Source organism: Lithobates pipiens, unplaced genomic scaffold, assembly GCF_037356315.1.
Source record: "Lithobates pipiens isolate NorthernLeopardFrog02 unplaced genomic scaffold, aLitPip1_a1.2 Scaffold_27, whole genome shotgun sequence".
Taxonomy (NCBI): domain Eukaryota; kingdom Metazoa; phylum Chordata; class Amphibia; order Anura; family Ranidae; genus Lithobates; species Lithobates pipiens.
In genome coordinates this window covers 184,801,247-184,816,801 of record NW_027507788.1, presented here as the reverse complement: position 1 = coordinate 184,816,801, position 15,555 = coordinate 184,801,247, and the positions used below count along the sequence as shown (strand labels likewise).

The 15,555-nt window shown below is 42.8% G+C and overlaps 1 protein-coding gene across 4 annotated transcripts in view; it reads left to right on the top strand.

Annotated features, from left to right (window-relative positions):
* The window catches only part of GLB1L2 (galactosidase beta 1 like 2), a 103,301-nt gene extending 88,081 nt beyond the window's left edge, over nt 1-15,220 (top strand). For all 4 annotated transcript variants that reach the window (XM_077457998.1, XM_077457999.1, XM_077458001.1 and 1 more), the window contains exons 12-19: nt 917-1,020; nt 3,146-3,292; nt 3,370-3,441; nt 7,581-7,659; nt 8,871-8,958; nt 10,045-10,159; nt 14,401-14,517; nt 14,588-15,220. In XM_077457998.1, coding sequence (XP_077314124.1) covers nt 917-1,020; nt 3,146-3,292; nt 3,370-3,441; nt 7,581-7,659; nt 8,871-8,958; nt 10,045-10,159; nt 14,401-14,517; nt 14,588-14,674 — 809 coding nt within the window. In that variant the 3' untranslated portion in view covers nt 14,675-15,220. The remainder of the gene's footprint in view (nt 1-916; nt 1,021-3,145; nt 3,293-3,369; nt 3,442-7,580; nt 7,660-8,870; nt 8,959-10,044; nt 10,160-14,400; nt 14,518-14,587) is intronic.
* The last annotated feature ends 335 nt before the right edge of the window (nt 15,221-15,555 follow it).

Genomic DNA, 15,555 nt, shown 5'->3' with positions numbered 1-15,555 from the left:
TCCGTCGGAAGAAATCCCATGGATTTTGTTGTCGGAATGTCCAATTGTGTGTACGCGGCATAATGCTGCGTACACACGATTGGAATTCTCGTCGGAAAAAGCTCTGATGGTTTTGCCGACGGAATTCCGCTCAAGCTGTCTTGCCTACACACGGTCACACCAAATTACGATTGTTTAGAACGCGGTGATGTGCAACATGTAAAACGGAACTAGAAAAAGGAAATTCAATAGCCAGTAGCCAATAGCTTCCATCTCATAGTTGAATCTGAGTATGCGTGATTTTTGGCGTGTCGGAATTGCATACACAAGTTTTTCCATCGGAAAAATTGAGAACATGCTATCAATTTTTGGCTGGTAGAAATTCAGACAGCTAAATTCCGATGGAGCGTACACACGGTCGCATTTTCCGATGAAAAGCTCTCATTGGTCTTTTTCTGGCTGGAATTCCAGTTGTGTGTACATGGCATAAGACTTATCCAGAGCCTCTCCCATCCTTTGGAACTCCCTACCCCAATCTGTCAGACTGTCTCCTAATCTATCCATCTTAAGTGCTGGTTCACACAGGGGCGACCTGTCAGGCGATTGGTAGCCATGTATACAGCCATCTCACTTCGTGGTTATACCCCTTCTTCAGGGCTAAAAACTCAAGATTGCTGTTTAGCGTGAGATTGGACATTTTGAGTGATGTAAAGCAATAGTTCAATTCTCAGTTGCAATCCAAACTTGAACAAATTTATACACACATTTACCAATAAAGATGTTTTGACAATCAAAAACTTCAAGACTATTCTCTAGGGCGTTCGACCTTCACTGTTACAGCCATCCTGTGTCTGTGGTCAGCCCAATACAGATAAGTCCTATAGAAAATCCATACATACCCCTATAGTTACTATGTCATATGTGTTTAATGTTACAGTGGAGCCGCTTCTACCTGCACCCTCCCTGCTGCCAAAAGGAGCTTATACTGTAAAGCTGAAACGCAGCCTGTCACTGTGGGACGTCCTGCTTCTGACAGGAGAGGTGAGGGGGTGGGGGATATTTTCTTACCTGCTTGCTTTATACTCTGTAGGTCTGGGGTTAGCAGTTTTATAGTCTGCACTACATAGTTTTGAATATATTTTATTCATTTTAAAAAGAATTGGAAAATGACAAACAGTCACTCATAATAATGACTGCAATGATGCATAAACATAAGTAAAGGGAATCTGCGTGCCAAATATACAAATAGGCTTATAAAAAAATGGAGTAAGAGATTTCCCTTTCAAACAAATATAGATGTGTGACATAGTTTAATGACCATTAATCATTGTTAATGATTAATGAATTTAATGACCATTACACATCAGTGTGTATCATATGATTCATAGTATAAATCAGCAGTCAAAAAAGGAAAAAAGCAGAAAATATAGCAAACAAAAAGGAGGGAAAATCATAGAAAAAAAGAAAAGATAGTAGGAAACAAGTTCACTTTAAGGGAAAAAAATGAATGAGAGTACAAAAGGGAGAGAAGTAAATCTACTGAGTGTCTCTATTCCTCAGTTTGTCCGAAAAGGAGTAATGCCTCCATTTTAAACCAATTTTTTATTAAAATTCTCCCACTTATCAAGCTCCTTAGTGCTCATCTCCTCCATCAACATGATATTATTGATTTCATTCACCCAGGAAGATGGGGGTGGGGCAGCGGTAATCTTTCAAGCCTTGGAAATTAATTGTCTAGCTGCAGACAGGAAGAATTCGAATAAACTGGACTTTTGGGATTTAATCCTACCCAGGAGAATAGGCCGTAAAGCTATAGAGGAAGAGGGGGTGAGAGGTTTATCGTAGACCTCCGTGTAGATCTGGAAGATATGCGACCAGAAAGGGTGGATAGTGTCACAATCCCCCCATACATGGAGGTACGTTCCTCTCTCTGTGTGACATCGCCAACACATGTCCGCAGTTAATGGAAAGATCTGGTTAATGGTGACCGGGACTCTATACCTCCTAGATATGAATTTGTAATTTTTCTCTTGAGTATAATTTGAAATAGACGATTTATGGGTAAAAACAAATGCCTTGCGACAATCTCCTGTGGAAACCTCATATCCTAGCTCCCTGTACCAAAGTTTAGTGAAGGTGGGAGGCGTACTGTGGGTGTGAGCCAATATAAGTTTGTAAATCGCCGATAGAGTGTGAGGGGGGACCTCAGGTGGGAGACATAAACTTTCAAACCCTAACAAGGGCTTATGAATTTGATTTGTTTTAGAAGTGGTATCAATAAAGTATTATGTACATTTTGTGGATCAGACCAGTAAATATAAGAGACAGTGACCTCTAGTAAGCTGTATTCTCTATGATATAAATTTAATAAATAATCAATAGTATAATTTAATAGCAAATCCATGTAAAAAAACATGTGCTGCTTGTTAAAAGAGAAACAACCATCCTTAACAAATAAACAAAGTGGATAACTGGTTACCCCCATCTGTATTGTTTTGTATTCACCAATTTAATGCGATCGCAATAAGACCCCTTTCACACCATGCCGCCCATAGCGTGGGCAGTAAAACGCTGCTATTTTTAGCAGCGTTTTACCGCCGGATTTGCGGCGCACATTTCGGCCGCTAGCGGGCGCTTTTAGCCCCCGCTAACGGCCAAGAAAGGGTTAAAACTGCCAGCAATATGCTGCAATAGCGGAGTTTTGCCGGCGGTATTACAGCGCTGCTCCTTTGATTTCAATGGGGAGCAGCGGTGGAGGAGCGGTAAACACACCGCTCCTTCACCGCTCCAAAGAAGCTGCTGGCAGGACTTTTCCCTGACGTCCTGCCAGCGCACCGCTGTAGTGCTTTCACACTACATACAATGGTGCAGCTTTTTTAGGGTGGATTGCAGGCGCTATTTCTAACGCTATAGTGCCTGCAAAACGCCCTGGTGTGAAAGGGGTCTTAAGAAAGATTAATTTTGCTCAATAAAGCTGACCCTGCTGGCCGTTATAGATGTCTATGTGATGATACCCTCTGACCAAACTTAAAGTCCCAAGTTTTTCTGGGATTGATTTTGAACCACTTTTGGATAGCTGGATGTTAATTCTTTTGGAAGGATACTCGTGCCCTGGGCTAACCACTGATATTCTGTTTTGCTTTGATTCATGGCTCTTCGTCTGCAGCCATTCAAGTCAGATGTTCCAGTAAACATGGAGAACTTGCCAGTGAATGATGGAAACGGCCAGTCCTATGGCTACACTTTATATGAGACGGTGATATACGGAGGAGGAAAGTTCCAGACCAAAGGACATGTCAGGGACCGAGCACAGGTGCCATCCCAGTCCCTGTATTGTTATCCGATACATGATTTGAATAGACTTATAGTGTGAACCCATTTCTGTTTCAGGTCTTCGTGAGCGCTCAGTCAGTGGGATTCATAGACTATAAGAACCAGGAGCTGGACATTGCAGAGGTTCCAGTAAGTAACATGTCATATGTCCACATCTACTTCATATTTTTTACAGGAAGAATAAGCTGCATGGCCACTAACGACCAATCAGATTCCTTTGTCTATTAGAGCAGTTTAGAGTCTTAGCTATGCATTGTTTGGTGATAGCAGGTATCATTGCAAGTGATACCCTGTATTGTCTAACATAAGTTATTAAAAGTCAGGACATACAAGGTTTCTTTCTCAAGCGTTATACAATACATTTACAGTAATGCTTGATAAAGCTGGCAATAGATGGATTGAATTTTAGCCGGTTCAGCGGGGACCAGGAGAGTTTCCATTCACGTATGGGTAGGGTGGTTGTACAGAAGTTGATCTACTGTTGGAAAATCGCCACTCGATCAGCGCCACCAGCTATAGATTGTAATGCTGTTCAGTGTATTCTGATGGCGGGGAAGTCTCCCCACTGTCAGAATACAAAGGCGCAGCAGGAGAATTCCCCCATCCACTTTGAATGTGTGAATTAAGAAACTGAGTAATTGTTTCGTGGTTGAAATAAAAAAAAATAAAAGAATCATCTTTGGGCTGCCTTAAAGTGTACATCCAGGCAACATTTTTATATATTTTTTTGGTTTTGGATGGAGTGCGAAAGTAATGGAAGGCCAACAGAAGATGTATACAGAGATAAAGTGAGCTCTAAGAACCAAACTCAATGTGTGCGTCCAACCTAATAGCTCCAGGTGAAAGAATAAAACAAATGGTGAAATGATGCCAATAAAATACTAAAAACACTGACTTAAAACAAGTCCATACAATTTTTGTATAATAGCAGCTTTAGAAGGCAGCCCAGTTAAAGAGTAAGAAGAAGTCTTCTGGCATAGCTGGGGATAAAACAGGCGTCACTCTAAGTGCAATAGATCAAATGATCAAGTGGCGTCTCTGTTTTATCCCCATCTATGCAAGAAGATGTACCATCACTTTCTTTAGTAAAGTATGGAAAGATTTTATTTCCATAAGTGTCCCTGTTGCAGATTTCTCCTCTTTTCCTGTCTGGTGAAACATTGCCAGCAGGACAGGAAGAGAGGGTAAATGTCTCCAATGCAGCCCCTGCAGGGCCATCTTTACCGCGGGGCAAAAGGGGCATCTGCCCAGGGCCCTGTCATTGTTGGGGGCCCTGCGCTGCCGGCCCCTTGAGCCCTGTTGCTCGCCGGAGTTCGGCCACCTCTGGTGCTGGTCACATGCTGGCTGCTCACTACTGTCACTTGGAAATACACAAGCCCTGTATTTCCAAGTGACAGCGCTCCTCTTCCAGCGGCCGCTCTCATCCCTCGGGTACACACACGATCTATGAGAGTCGAGGAGGAAGAGGGGGGCGGGGACTCTGCACAGGGGAAGCTGCTTCTGGGACTGGCATGCTCTGAGTCCACGGACATCGGAGGACAACATGCTGTGAGTAGCATTTGGGACAGAGTTTTCCTCTGTACTGGAATGGGGGGCTTTGTGGGAGGACAGCCTTGTACTTAGGGGGAGTGGAGCTCTGTACTGTAATCTGGATGGGAGGAGAGCCCTGCACCCACCTTACCCCTGCAATCTGCACCCACCTCACTCTGCAGCACCCACCTCACTCTGCAGCACCCACCTCACTCTGCAGCACCCACCTCACTCTGCAGCACCCACCTCACTCTGCACCCACCTCTCCCCTGCACTCTGCACCCACCTCACTCTGCACCCACCTCAGTCCTGCACTCTGCACCCACCTCAGTCCTGCACTCTGCACCCACCTCAGTCCTGCACTCTGCACCCACCTCAGTCCTGCACTCTGCACCCACCTCTCCCCTGCACTCTGCACCCACCTCTCCCCTGCACTCTGCACCCACCTCTCCCCTGCACTCTGCACCCACCTCTCCCCTGCACTCTGCACCCACCTCTCCCCTGCACTCTGCACCTACCTCTCCCCTGCACTCTGCACCCACCTCACTCTGCACCCACCTCAGTCCTGCACTCTGCACCCACCTCTCCCCTGCACTCTGCACCCACCTCACCCCTTCCCCCCTCTCCCACCTCACTCGGCATCCACCTCACTCGGCACCCTCCTCAGTCCTGCACTCTGCACCCTCCTCAGTCCTGCACTCTGCACCCACCTCAGTCCTGCACTCTGCACCCACCTCTCCCCTGCACTCTGCACCCACCTCTCCCCTGCACTCTGCACCCACCTCACTCTGCATCCACCTCAGTCCTGCACTCTGCACCCACCTCTCCCCTGCACTCTGCACCCACCTCACCCCTTCCCCCCTATCCCACCTCACCCATGCACCCACCTCACTCGGCACCCACCTCACCCCTGCACTCTGCACCCATTTCACCCCTGCACTCACCTCACTCTGCACCCACCTCAGCCCTGCACCCACCTTACCCTTGCACTCTGTACATAGTGCACCCCTCACTGCTAGTGCAGTTTGGCCACACCCACATTTTGCACTGAGAGGTTATGATGTGCAGTAACCTCTAGCAACTAATCGGGGAGAAATAATGATTTTCAGTAACCTCCAGAATCCAATTAGCAGTAATGATGTTCTGTAACCTCTAGCAACTAATTTGTGAGCTGTAATGATGTGTTGTAATCTCTGGCAGCCAATCACAATCGTTGCCTGATCTGCTGCAGTAAACTCATTTTGAGTCTACCTGGGGGGGGGGGGGCCCAATAAAATCTTTGCCCAGGATCCAATCAATATCAAAGATAGCCCTGAGCCCCTGATAGCACTAAGAACCCGATACGAGATGTAATCCATTCCATAACTAAAAAAATTTTAATAATAATGTTTTTACCATTTAAGTTATCCAATAAAGGCTTTCAATAAAGAGACCCTGTGGCCAGACCATTCATTTCAACACCAATCTTCCCATGTTCCAATGAGATTTCTTTGTCTATTGAACATGTTTATACATGTTATTTACCTGTAAAATTCTCACTTTTGTAGATAAGCAAAAGCCTTAAGGTGACATGAGAAGCCCCAGCAAACACAGAGCTGATACTAATAGACATTGTCATATAAAAAGGGTTCCTCCAGATATTACTAAGGGTTCCTTGAGCTGTGGCAGACAGACCTCCCATCTGATGAAGCCTGCATAGTTCTGGGATCAACACCACTTGGCACAGCCAGCTGTAGTAACTCAATAATCTTTTTAACTGTCTGTAAGGGTGACCTTCTGACCAACACTGTAAGGGTGACATTTTTACCACTGACACCAATGAATTTGTTTTTGCAAGGATTCCCCGAGAGCTAAAAATTATTTCAAGGATTCCCCTGCGGTAAAGAGGTTGAGATAAGCTGCCTGATAGCCTAAAACGTTATGTAGGGAGCGGAGGAGCTTGGCCAGCACAGACAGCAATTGGACACTACTAGGGAGGCTACGGAGTTCAAGAGGGGCCTTGTTAGGGAATTGGCTCCTTTCTGTACAAGAATAGGGTTTATCTAATAGAGCAGACTATAGAGCCTAAGTGGTGTGGAAGGCTTAAAGCTTAATTCAAGAAAATAAGAAAGAAAATGTTTTATGATAGAACTTATAACTATCATGGAAGGTCAAACATATGTTTGTTAATGCCCCATTCCAGGCCAATCCTTCCAGTGCCCCCCTTCCCTCCACGTCAAGGGCTAAATGCTTGTTAAGTCTTGGGGTAGAGGATTAAGCTGTAATGCTCACCTTATGTCTTGCTTTGGCAGGCTTCTTTCATGTTGTACGACCAGTCTCCCAAAGCCTCTTCTCACCGGCCAGCGGTCACACTCAATTTTATCAGAGTCATTAATGCAGAACCAATAGACCAATAGTCTTGCTTTATACACAGGGACAGTGAGGACCTGTCCAACTTAGGTTTTGGAGCAAAGAATAAGGCAAGTATTACAGCTTTTTACTCAACCCAAAGACTTAACAAGCCACTGTAAGATTTTTTTTTTCTTTGCAATGACCAGAGTTCAGCCTTAAGTTTACTTTATACAGTATAAGCTACTTTCTTTGTTACGAACTGGGGAGTTCCATGGCATTGGCCTTCTGCTATATGGTACTGGAACTCTTCAGTAATGAACTCTGACCTTTTGATATTCTCAAGTAAACCTTGCTATAATTTTCACTGTGATAAGACACACCAATGTTGGTTTAATTTCTATTCAAAGGGTTATAGAAAGCTTCGAATATTAGTAGAAAACTGTGGACGAGTTAACTATGGGACCAGAATAAATGATCAGCGTAAAGGTATCCACATATTATTGTATTATTAACATTTGGGGGGGTAAGGTATATACTGAATAATCAACTCAATTGACATTTTATGTTGTGTCTCATGGCTGCCCCCTCAACCAAAAAAATTACTTCCTATAAAAAAAACAAGGGACTTGTGTCTCTTCAATTATGGCAGACGGAAGGCCAACGTGCAACTTTGTAACTCCGTTCTGTGCAATACTAACACTTTGAATTGCTTGTGCTGGTTAACAGTAAGCATCACGCTGTAAAGGGGGTAAACTCTGTACTTGGATCTTTCAATGATGAAAAGATCTTGGTATGTATCATTGTTGCATGGTTATTTCAAAGGAGGTGGAAATAAAATGAATAGGTGGTGGGGAATAACAATTATCCGGACATAGAAAAAAATCTCCTCCACTCCAAACCTTGTTGCTCTCGCTCTGGTCTCTGTGCTGGTGGAATCTTTAACACATGAACAAACAGAAACTCTCTGCAGAAATAAGGTTGAGTGTATGGGTAGTTGACAAATTAATTGAATTGGCGCCACATGCCATAAAACTAGCAAAAAAGTATGCAACTCTGAGACTTTAGGGGTGCTTACAAAGACAAAACTTTCACACTAGCTAAGAACATTTCGCAGTTTTATTAAATATAAATGTTAACAACAATCCAATAAAACTTCATTTTGTGTTGCAATGTTTCAGTGTCATCATTTTCATAAATTGTTGATCACAACATGTTTTGCCCAAGGAGGGCTTCTTCAGCAGAAAACCCGTTAGCACACTTGAAACTGTTAAAGAAAAAAAAAAAACGGCAGCTCAAATAGCATCACACACTTTAGATCCCAATTTATTGAAGCAAACAATCACCATGAAGTCCCTACCTTTGGGACCTCTCCTCTACCATGCCCCGATGAAGGGGGAGTGGTTTTCCCCCGAAATATGTTGACTGTTTTTGTATAACCAGTTTATCATTAAAGTTATATTGAACTATTTCATTTTTTTGGTATAGCACTCCCTTCAAGGTACAAGCAATTTTCAGACACCTTTTTTTTTTATAGAAGTGCATGACAATGAATAGTCGCGGGAAAGCAGTAGTTGGTTATAGAAAAGTTTGGGAAGATGTTGAGTGATATGGATGACTCCTGTGAACTTCAGCCATGTGTTTGGACCTCGGGTTGTTCTCTACTATCTTGCTGCATCTCTTTTTTTTCTCTTTCTCAGGTCTAGTTGGGGATGTGTTTCTCAGGGACGTTCCCCTGCGGAATTTTAGGATCTACAGTCTGGACATGAACTCGACTTTTGTAAGCAGGTAAGAAGACTTTTTTTTCCCTCGATTAATAAAAATGAAAGTTTCTCTTGGTGGGAAATACACGTTGAGGTTTAAAATTGTATGGAAAAAGTCTGATCAGCACAAGTTTTTTTGCTATGCTGTCATCATGTGCTGACATTTTGTGCTTGAGAAGGTTTATTTTCCTGTTCCTCAGGCTGCATTCACATGGGCGGCCAGTGGTTCATAAACCATTTACAAGGCACAGCCTTTCTCGCACATGTGCAGTAGGAAACCGGCTGTGAAGCTGTGAGGCTTCACTGCCTGTTTCCCCCACTTGGGATGCCGGAGCCTGCACCCAAAACTGATTGAAGAATCAGCTCGGGTAAGGACATCGCTGGATCCCTGCACAGGTAAGTGTCCTTATATTAAAAGTCAGCAGCTACAGCATTTGTAGCTGCTGACTTTATTTTTTTGGGGGGGAGCCTGGAGCTCCTCTTTAAGGAGATAAAATGCTGGAGGCACTGGATGCAGGCAAGGAAACAGCATGGATAGAGAACGTCTATCCAGTCCTCTAATTCCTGCCCTGGCTCCAGGACAGGAGAAACAAGCCACTGTGGAGATGGAGTAATGCTAGGGCGGGATGACATAGTTACATAGTTAATCTGGTTGAATAAAGACTGACCGACCAGTTCAACCAACAGAGAAAAAAAAAAAACACAAATGGAAAACTTCCATATATACTATCCTATTCTAACAGCTCATCCAAAGGAAGGCAAAAAAACACATATAAAGAATAATCCAATTTGCTGCAGCAGGGGGGAAAAATAAATTCCTGATCCCCCAAGAGACAATCGGATGTTCCCTGGATCAACAAGAGAAACTGAAAGTGTGCCAAAAACATAATAGCCGTTCCAAGCTTCACCCCTCTGTGTGGCTTCAGGTGGCCATACACTACAAAAAGAAAAGTTCAAACTCCTATGTGCATGACGGAGGCATAGGAGAGCATAAAAATTAGGGGTTTTCTTTTCACAGAAGTGGATTATAGCCTTTATAAATAAATGATACCTTTTGTTATGAAGTTGCTTCTTAGTGAATTCTTCTTTAATATCTTGCATCCTTGTTAAGTCTGAACAGTGTCCGTTGGTCAGATGTGAGTGAGGAGGAAAGGACAGGCCCGGTGTTCTTCCAAGGGGCTTTAGAAATTGGTCACTCTCCACTGGACACTTACCTGTGCATGAAGGTAAGTCCTAATAATGTGTAAATTATGTATTTCAGTGCTTCATGTGTGTTAGATGCCATTCACTGAGATGGCATGACACAGAGACCGCCTCCCTTCTCCCAAAAGGGTAGTAACAGTGGATACATGCATCAATTTTCTGTTTTCAGTTAGGAATTTCTAGGCATTTTTCTAAATTTTGCCTTTTGATGGTGTGACACATTTGCTGTATTGTACAACAATAAAGAAGATCTATCACCAGAAGAAGAAAAAATCCAGGGTTCCCAGTTCACATAGCAGTTGCCCCCAATAAAATCGAACCAAGTAGACGTTAAAATAAATTTGGCTTTTCTGTTATTGCTGGCTGTAGCTCCATCATACCAAGCCAAAAAAAGGGGAAAGGCACTGAACTCCGCAGTGATCTCTCTCTCTCTCTCTCTCTCTCTCTCTCTTTCTCTTTCTCTTTCTCTTTCTCTTTCTCTTTCTCTTTCTCTTTCTCTTTCTCTTTCTCTTTCTCTTTCTCTTTCTCTTTCTCTTTCTCTTTCTCTTTCTCTCTCTCTCCCTCTTTACTTGATATTGCAGACTGTTAACAAAACAGGGGAGAGAGTGGAAACTATCAGCTTGTGTTGTGAATGATTGCAGCTGCAGAAGAATGCTTTCTTTCACAAAAACACAATCTGAAAACAAAAACTTTTACAAATGTGTCCTGCAGATCCAAAGAGTCTCCAAAAAATTACTTTATATTTATTCTGTGAGAGAAAAAAAACACACAAGGAAGGAGCCTGCTTCAAAATAGTGAGTGGCCACTCACCTCCAGAAGATGAGCCAACAGTAAGCCAAATGCGCTTTACCCTTTCAAGGGTTAAACTTTAAAGAGTATGCTGCTCTCCTCTACTCAGAGGCTCAGACTTATGGGAACACCCATGAAAGATAAAGAAACAACCAAGAGTGCTCTCACTTGGTGAGGTGGCTGCGGGATGATGTCATGAACGTGGATCTGCCCCCCCATAGGCGTTACGTCCTGGGCGGAACTTCATCAGTAGGAGTAGAGCTGGCGCATCAATACCATGCACTAAAATTCCTTCCCACGCTGCTCCCATGGCAACCAAATAAACAAAAATGTAAAGCAGATCTCAGAAGTGATATTACAAATGCCTGGATGTACCATAGACTAAGCCAACCATAGATGCGAATAAATCACAATGTTGTATTTTGGGGCCCTTTCCAACAAATTCAGACCCCCCCCCCCCCCCCCCTTCCACCTCCCTTTGTCAGGGATCTTTCCAAGAGCTAAAACACATACATGAAGTAAAAATAACAAGATACCTCTGCTGCAGCCGGTGTGACCGGTGAAACTGGTCAGGTTCTTCTTTTTTACCCCTCTCGTTCCAGCACTTCGGGGAGCCCCCCCCCCCAAGTTCTTTCAATGGACTAGACCACCAATATTTAATCAATACATTAATAAATTCATTATGAGATGAACAACACCTATATGCCTGAAAGAGCCCCAAATACAACATTGTGAGTTATTCACATGTATGCAGTGGCGGAACTACCAGGGTCGCACTTGTGACCGGGAAAGGATCATCAAGGAAAGGACCGCCGATAACTGGCAAGCTGTGATTGGCCCTTGACCATGATCTGTGACCAGCTGTCACAGAGCGCACTGGATACAGGCCCAGTAGGCACACAGGAGGCCCCTGTGCCTTTACCAAGGGGTGAGCTCCCTCCAGGCTTACCTGCCCTTTATTTTTCCATTGTTATGCATGTTCTTCTACTATGGAGGCCCTCAAAAATGTATAGAATTAGGAATGCAGATAATACTGGAATGCCAAGAAGTAGCTCTTCAGCTTACACATATATTTGTAAATGTGTGCAAACTAAACCCCTGTTTTTAATGCAAACTGTTATACAGGATAATTCAGTTGTTAGTTCCTTGCTGCGAAGGCCAGTTATAGGCCAGTTATAAGCGTGGCCACTTGTTTGTAGAGTTCAAGGAGGATGTCCATGGAAGCCTTCCCAGAACTGGAAGCCCGGGACTTCGGTGGAAGGGGGGGAGGGTCAGGGGGGCCCTTCATGGCTTCTTGCATCAGGGGCCCTGAAGATTCTAGTTACACCTCTGCATATATGGTGGACATACTCTATGGTACCATCCAGGCATTTGTAACTTACTAGCCTTCTGTGAGTTTTTTCAGTACTGTGCATCTACATGTAACACAACCCTCCACAGATCTCAGAGATGCCTACTTCAGGACCTCTCTGCTATTTCTTACAAGTTCATTCTCATCAACCAAGGAATAATGTTATTATTGGTGTGGTCCAATTTTAAATACAAGTGGGGATTCAGGACACATTATTGATAATATCCCTGTTTGGGAATAACGCTGTGGCCAAAAGGTTTTGAGAATGACACAAATATTAATTTTCACAAAGTCTGCTGCTTCAGTGTTTTTAGATCTTTTTGTCAGATGTTACTATGGTATACTGAAATATATGAAGTATAATTACAAGTATTTCATAAGTGTCAAAGGCTTTTATTGACAATTACATTGTTTATACAAAGAGACAATATATGCAGTGTTGACCTGGCATGCTGTCAATCAACTTCTGGGCCACATCCTGACTGATGGCAGCCCATCCTTGCGTGATCGATGCTTGGAGTTTTTCAGAATTTGTGAGTTTTTTTTTTTTTTTATGTTTGCCCATCTCTTGAGGATTTAGCACAAGTTCTCAATGGGATTAAGTTCTGGGGAGTTTCATGGCCATGGACCCAAAATTTCAATGTTTTGTTCTTCTAGCCACTTAGTTATCACTTTTGTGTTATGGCAAGGTGCTCTATTATGCTGGAAAAGGCATCGTTCCTCACCAAACTGTTCTTGGTTGGGAGAGGTTGCTCTCGGAAGAGGTTTTTGTTCCATTCTTTATTCATGGCTGTGTTCTTAGGCAAAATTGTGAGTGAGCCCACTCTCTTGGCTGAGAAGCAACCCCAGGCATGAATGGTCTCAGGATGCTTTCCTGTTGGCATGACACAAAACTGATGGTAGCGCTCACCTTTTCTTCTCTGGACAAGGTTTTATCCGGATGCCCCAAACAATGGGAAAGGGGATTCATCAGAGAAAATTACTTTTCCCCAGTCCTCAGCAGTCCAATCCCTGTACCTTTTGCAAAATATCAGTCTGTCCCTGATGTTTTTCCTGGAGAGAAGTGACTTTGCTACCCTTTTTGACACCAAGCCATTTTCCAAAAGTCTTCACACTGTACATGCAGATGCACTCGCACCTGCCTGCTGCCATTCCTGAGCAAGCTCTGCACTGGTGGTGCCCCGATCCCACAGCTGAATCAACTGTAGGAGACGGTCTTGGCGCTTGCTGGACTTTCTTGAGCTTTCTTCACAAATTTAGTGGAAATGCTTTTATGGGATTGAGTTAATTTTCATGGCATTGCAATTCATCCAATCACTCTTCATATCATTCTGGAGTAAATACAAATTGCCATCATAAAAACTGAGGCAGCAGACTTTGTGAAAATTTATATTTTTGTCATCCTCAAAACTTTTGGCCATGGCTGTACATTAATCTTTATATAATATTGGTATACTGAAGGTTTTTTTTTTATTTTTATTTTTTTGGGGGGGGGGGTGCTTTATTCTGCAGTTGCTGTGGGATTTTACCATACTTGGCCAATTATGATTTTAATTGTGGTATTTTGGGGTAAGTGTGTTGCTCTGTTATTTTGTATTTGAAGTTTAGGATAAAGTATATGATTTTTTTTAACTATACCTGATGCTGAGTTGTGTCCCAGGCTCCTAAGGTATCTGTACTGGTCTTCGGTAGTGCTACAAATCATAAATAGATGTTGAGCCTCAGTCAGGTTTTTATGTATATTTATTTAAAAATACAATCTGACAATAACACAAGCTACACACTACACTAGACTGTCTCAGACAAGACAAGCTGACATTTTTTCCGCCCCTGTACGAATTAAGATTTGTGTGGAAAAAAAAAGAGATTAAAATATGTTTTGGGTATAGTGTTGCATGATTGAGTAATTGTCATTCAAAGTTTGAAAGCTTAAAATTGGCCTAGCCAGCAAGGGGGTGAAAGTGTCCGCTATTGAAGTGGTTAAATATCAGTTATGGATTAAATACATTTATAAAAAAAATACATATATTTTAAATAAACCTGCTTGTAGTTTATAAAAAAAATATTATTTAGATGTTCTATACCGACTCTTTGTAATTGTGGTCTTTCCTGTTTTGGTCTCAGGGCTGGAAGAAGGGTGTGGTATTTGTGAACGGGAAGAACCTGGGTCGCTACTGGAATATTGGACCTCAAGAGACCCTTTATTTACCTGGAACCTGGCTCTGGCCGGGAGTAAATGAGGTGAGCTCATTGTTTCCTCTGGATGTCCATTACACAATCTGATCCCCCAGTAACCTCAATGTTTCTGCAGATCACAATCTTTGAAGAAGAATTGGCTGGAAGCTCGCTGTACTCTGTCGACATTCCCCTTCTTGGGAGGACTCAGTATGTGGACTAGCCAGATGTGAAGAGATGGCAGCTGAACGTGTAGAACAGCCAAGCACAACCCAAATCAGGATTGCCATGGCTCTAGGAGGTTAGAAGTATAGAGGTTGCATTCTTACAGGTCTTTTCTGGCACCAGCGTTTGGTCTTCATCAGAAAAAAAATGCATTTTCAAGTTCTTCCAATGTGTCCATATACCTGCTTTCTTTTCTGTACAACTTTTCCACACTGACTCCTCAATTTCTAATAGAACTTAATAACAAGGTACTTGGAAAATAAACTTCTCAGCTAAACGATCCTTCCCAATATGGCACAGCGCAAATCCTTCCAGAGGCTTCTCTTCTTCATGAAGCTCCAAACACTTGTAAATGAATGTAGAATGCATTCTACATGCAAAACTCAGGTGCTCACGGACTATTTATGTGTATAATAATAATGTTTTTAATGTATTTTTTAAACTGTAAAGGTAGATAATATTGATTTTAATTATGAATGCTAAAATGAGGGTCTTCCTTTTTGCTAATTTTATAAAAAAATAAAATAAAATAAACCGTTTTTTTTATTTATTTTTATTTTAACAGTGATCTGCACTTGTGACTTTATTAATACATTTCAGGAACAAGCTCTCTGGCTAAGCCGCCTGCACCCTGACCTGACATTTCAGATTTGGTTAGGAACTGGTGGGTTAAATAAATACGTTGTTGACAGCTCTAGAGACCTCATTGGTGCGATTTCCCAGCAATAGGTTGTACCTCCATCCTATTAGACAATACCAAAATTAGGTGGACTAAAACAACTTTAGGCTTTGTACATGTGGGCTTTAGTACGTGAATGAGTAGTGTACAGCAAGTATTTGCAAAGCTTCAAGCTTAACCAGTTGCCATCCAGCCACAGT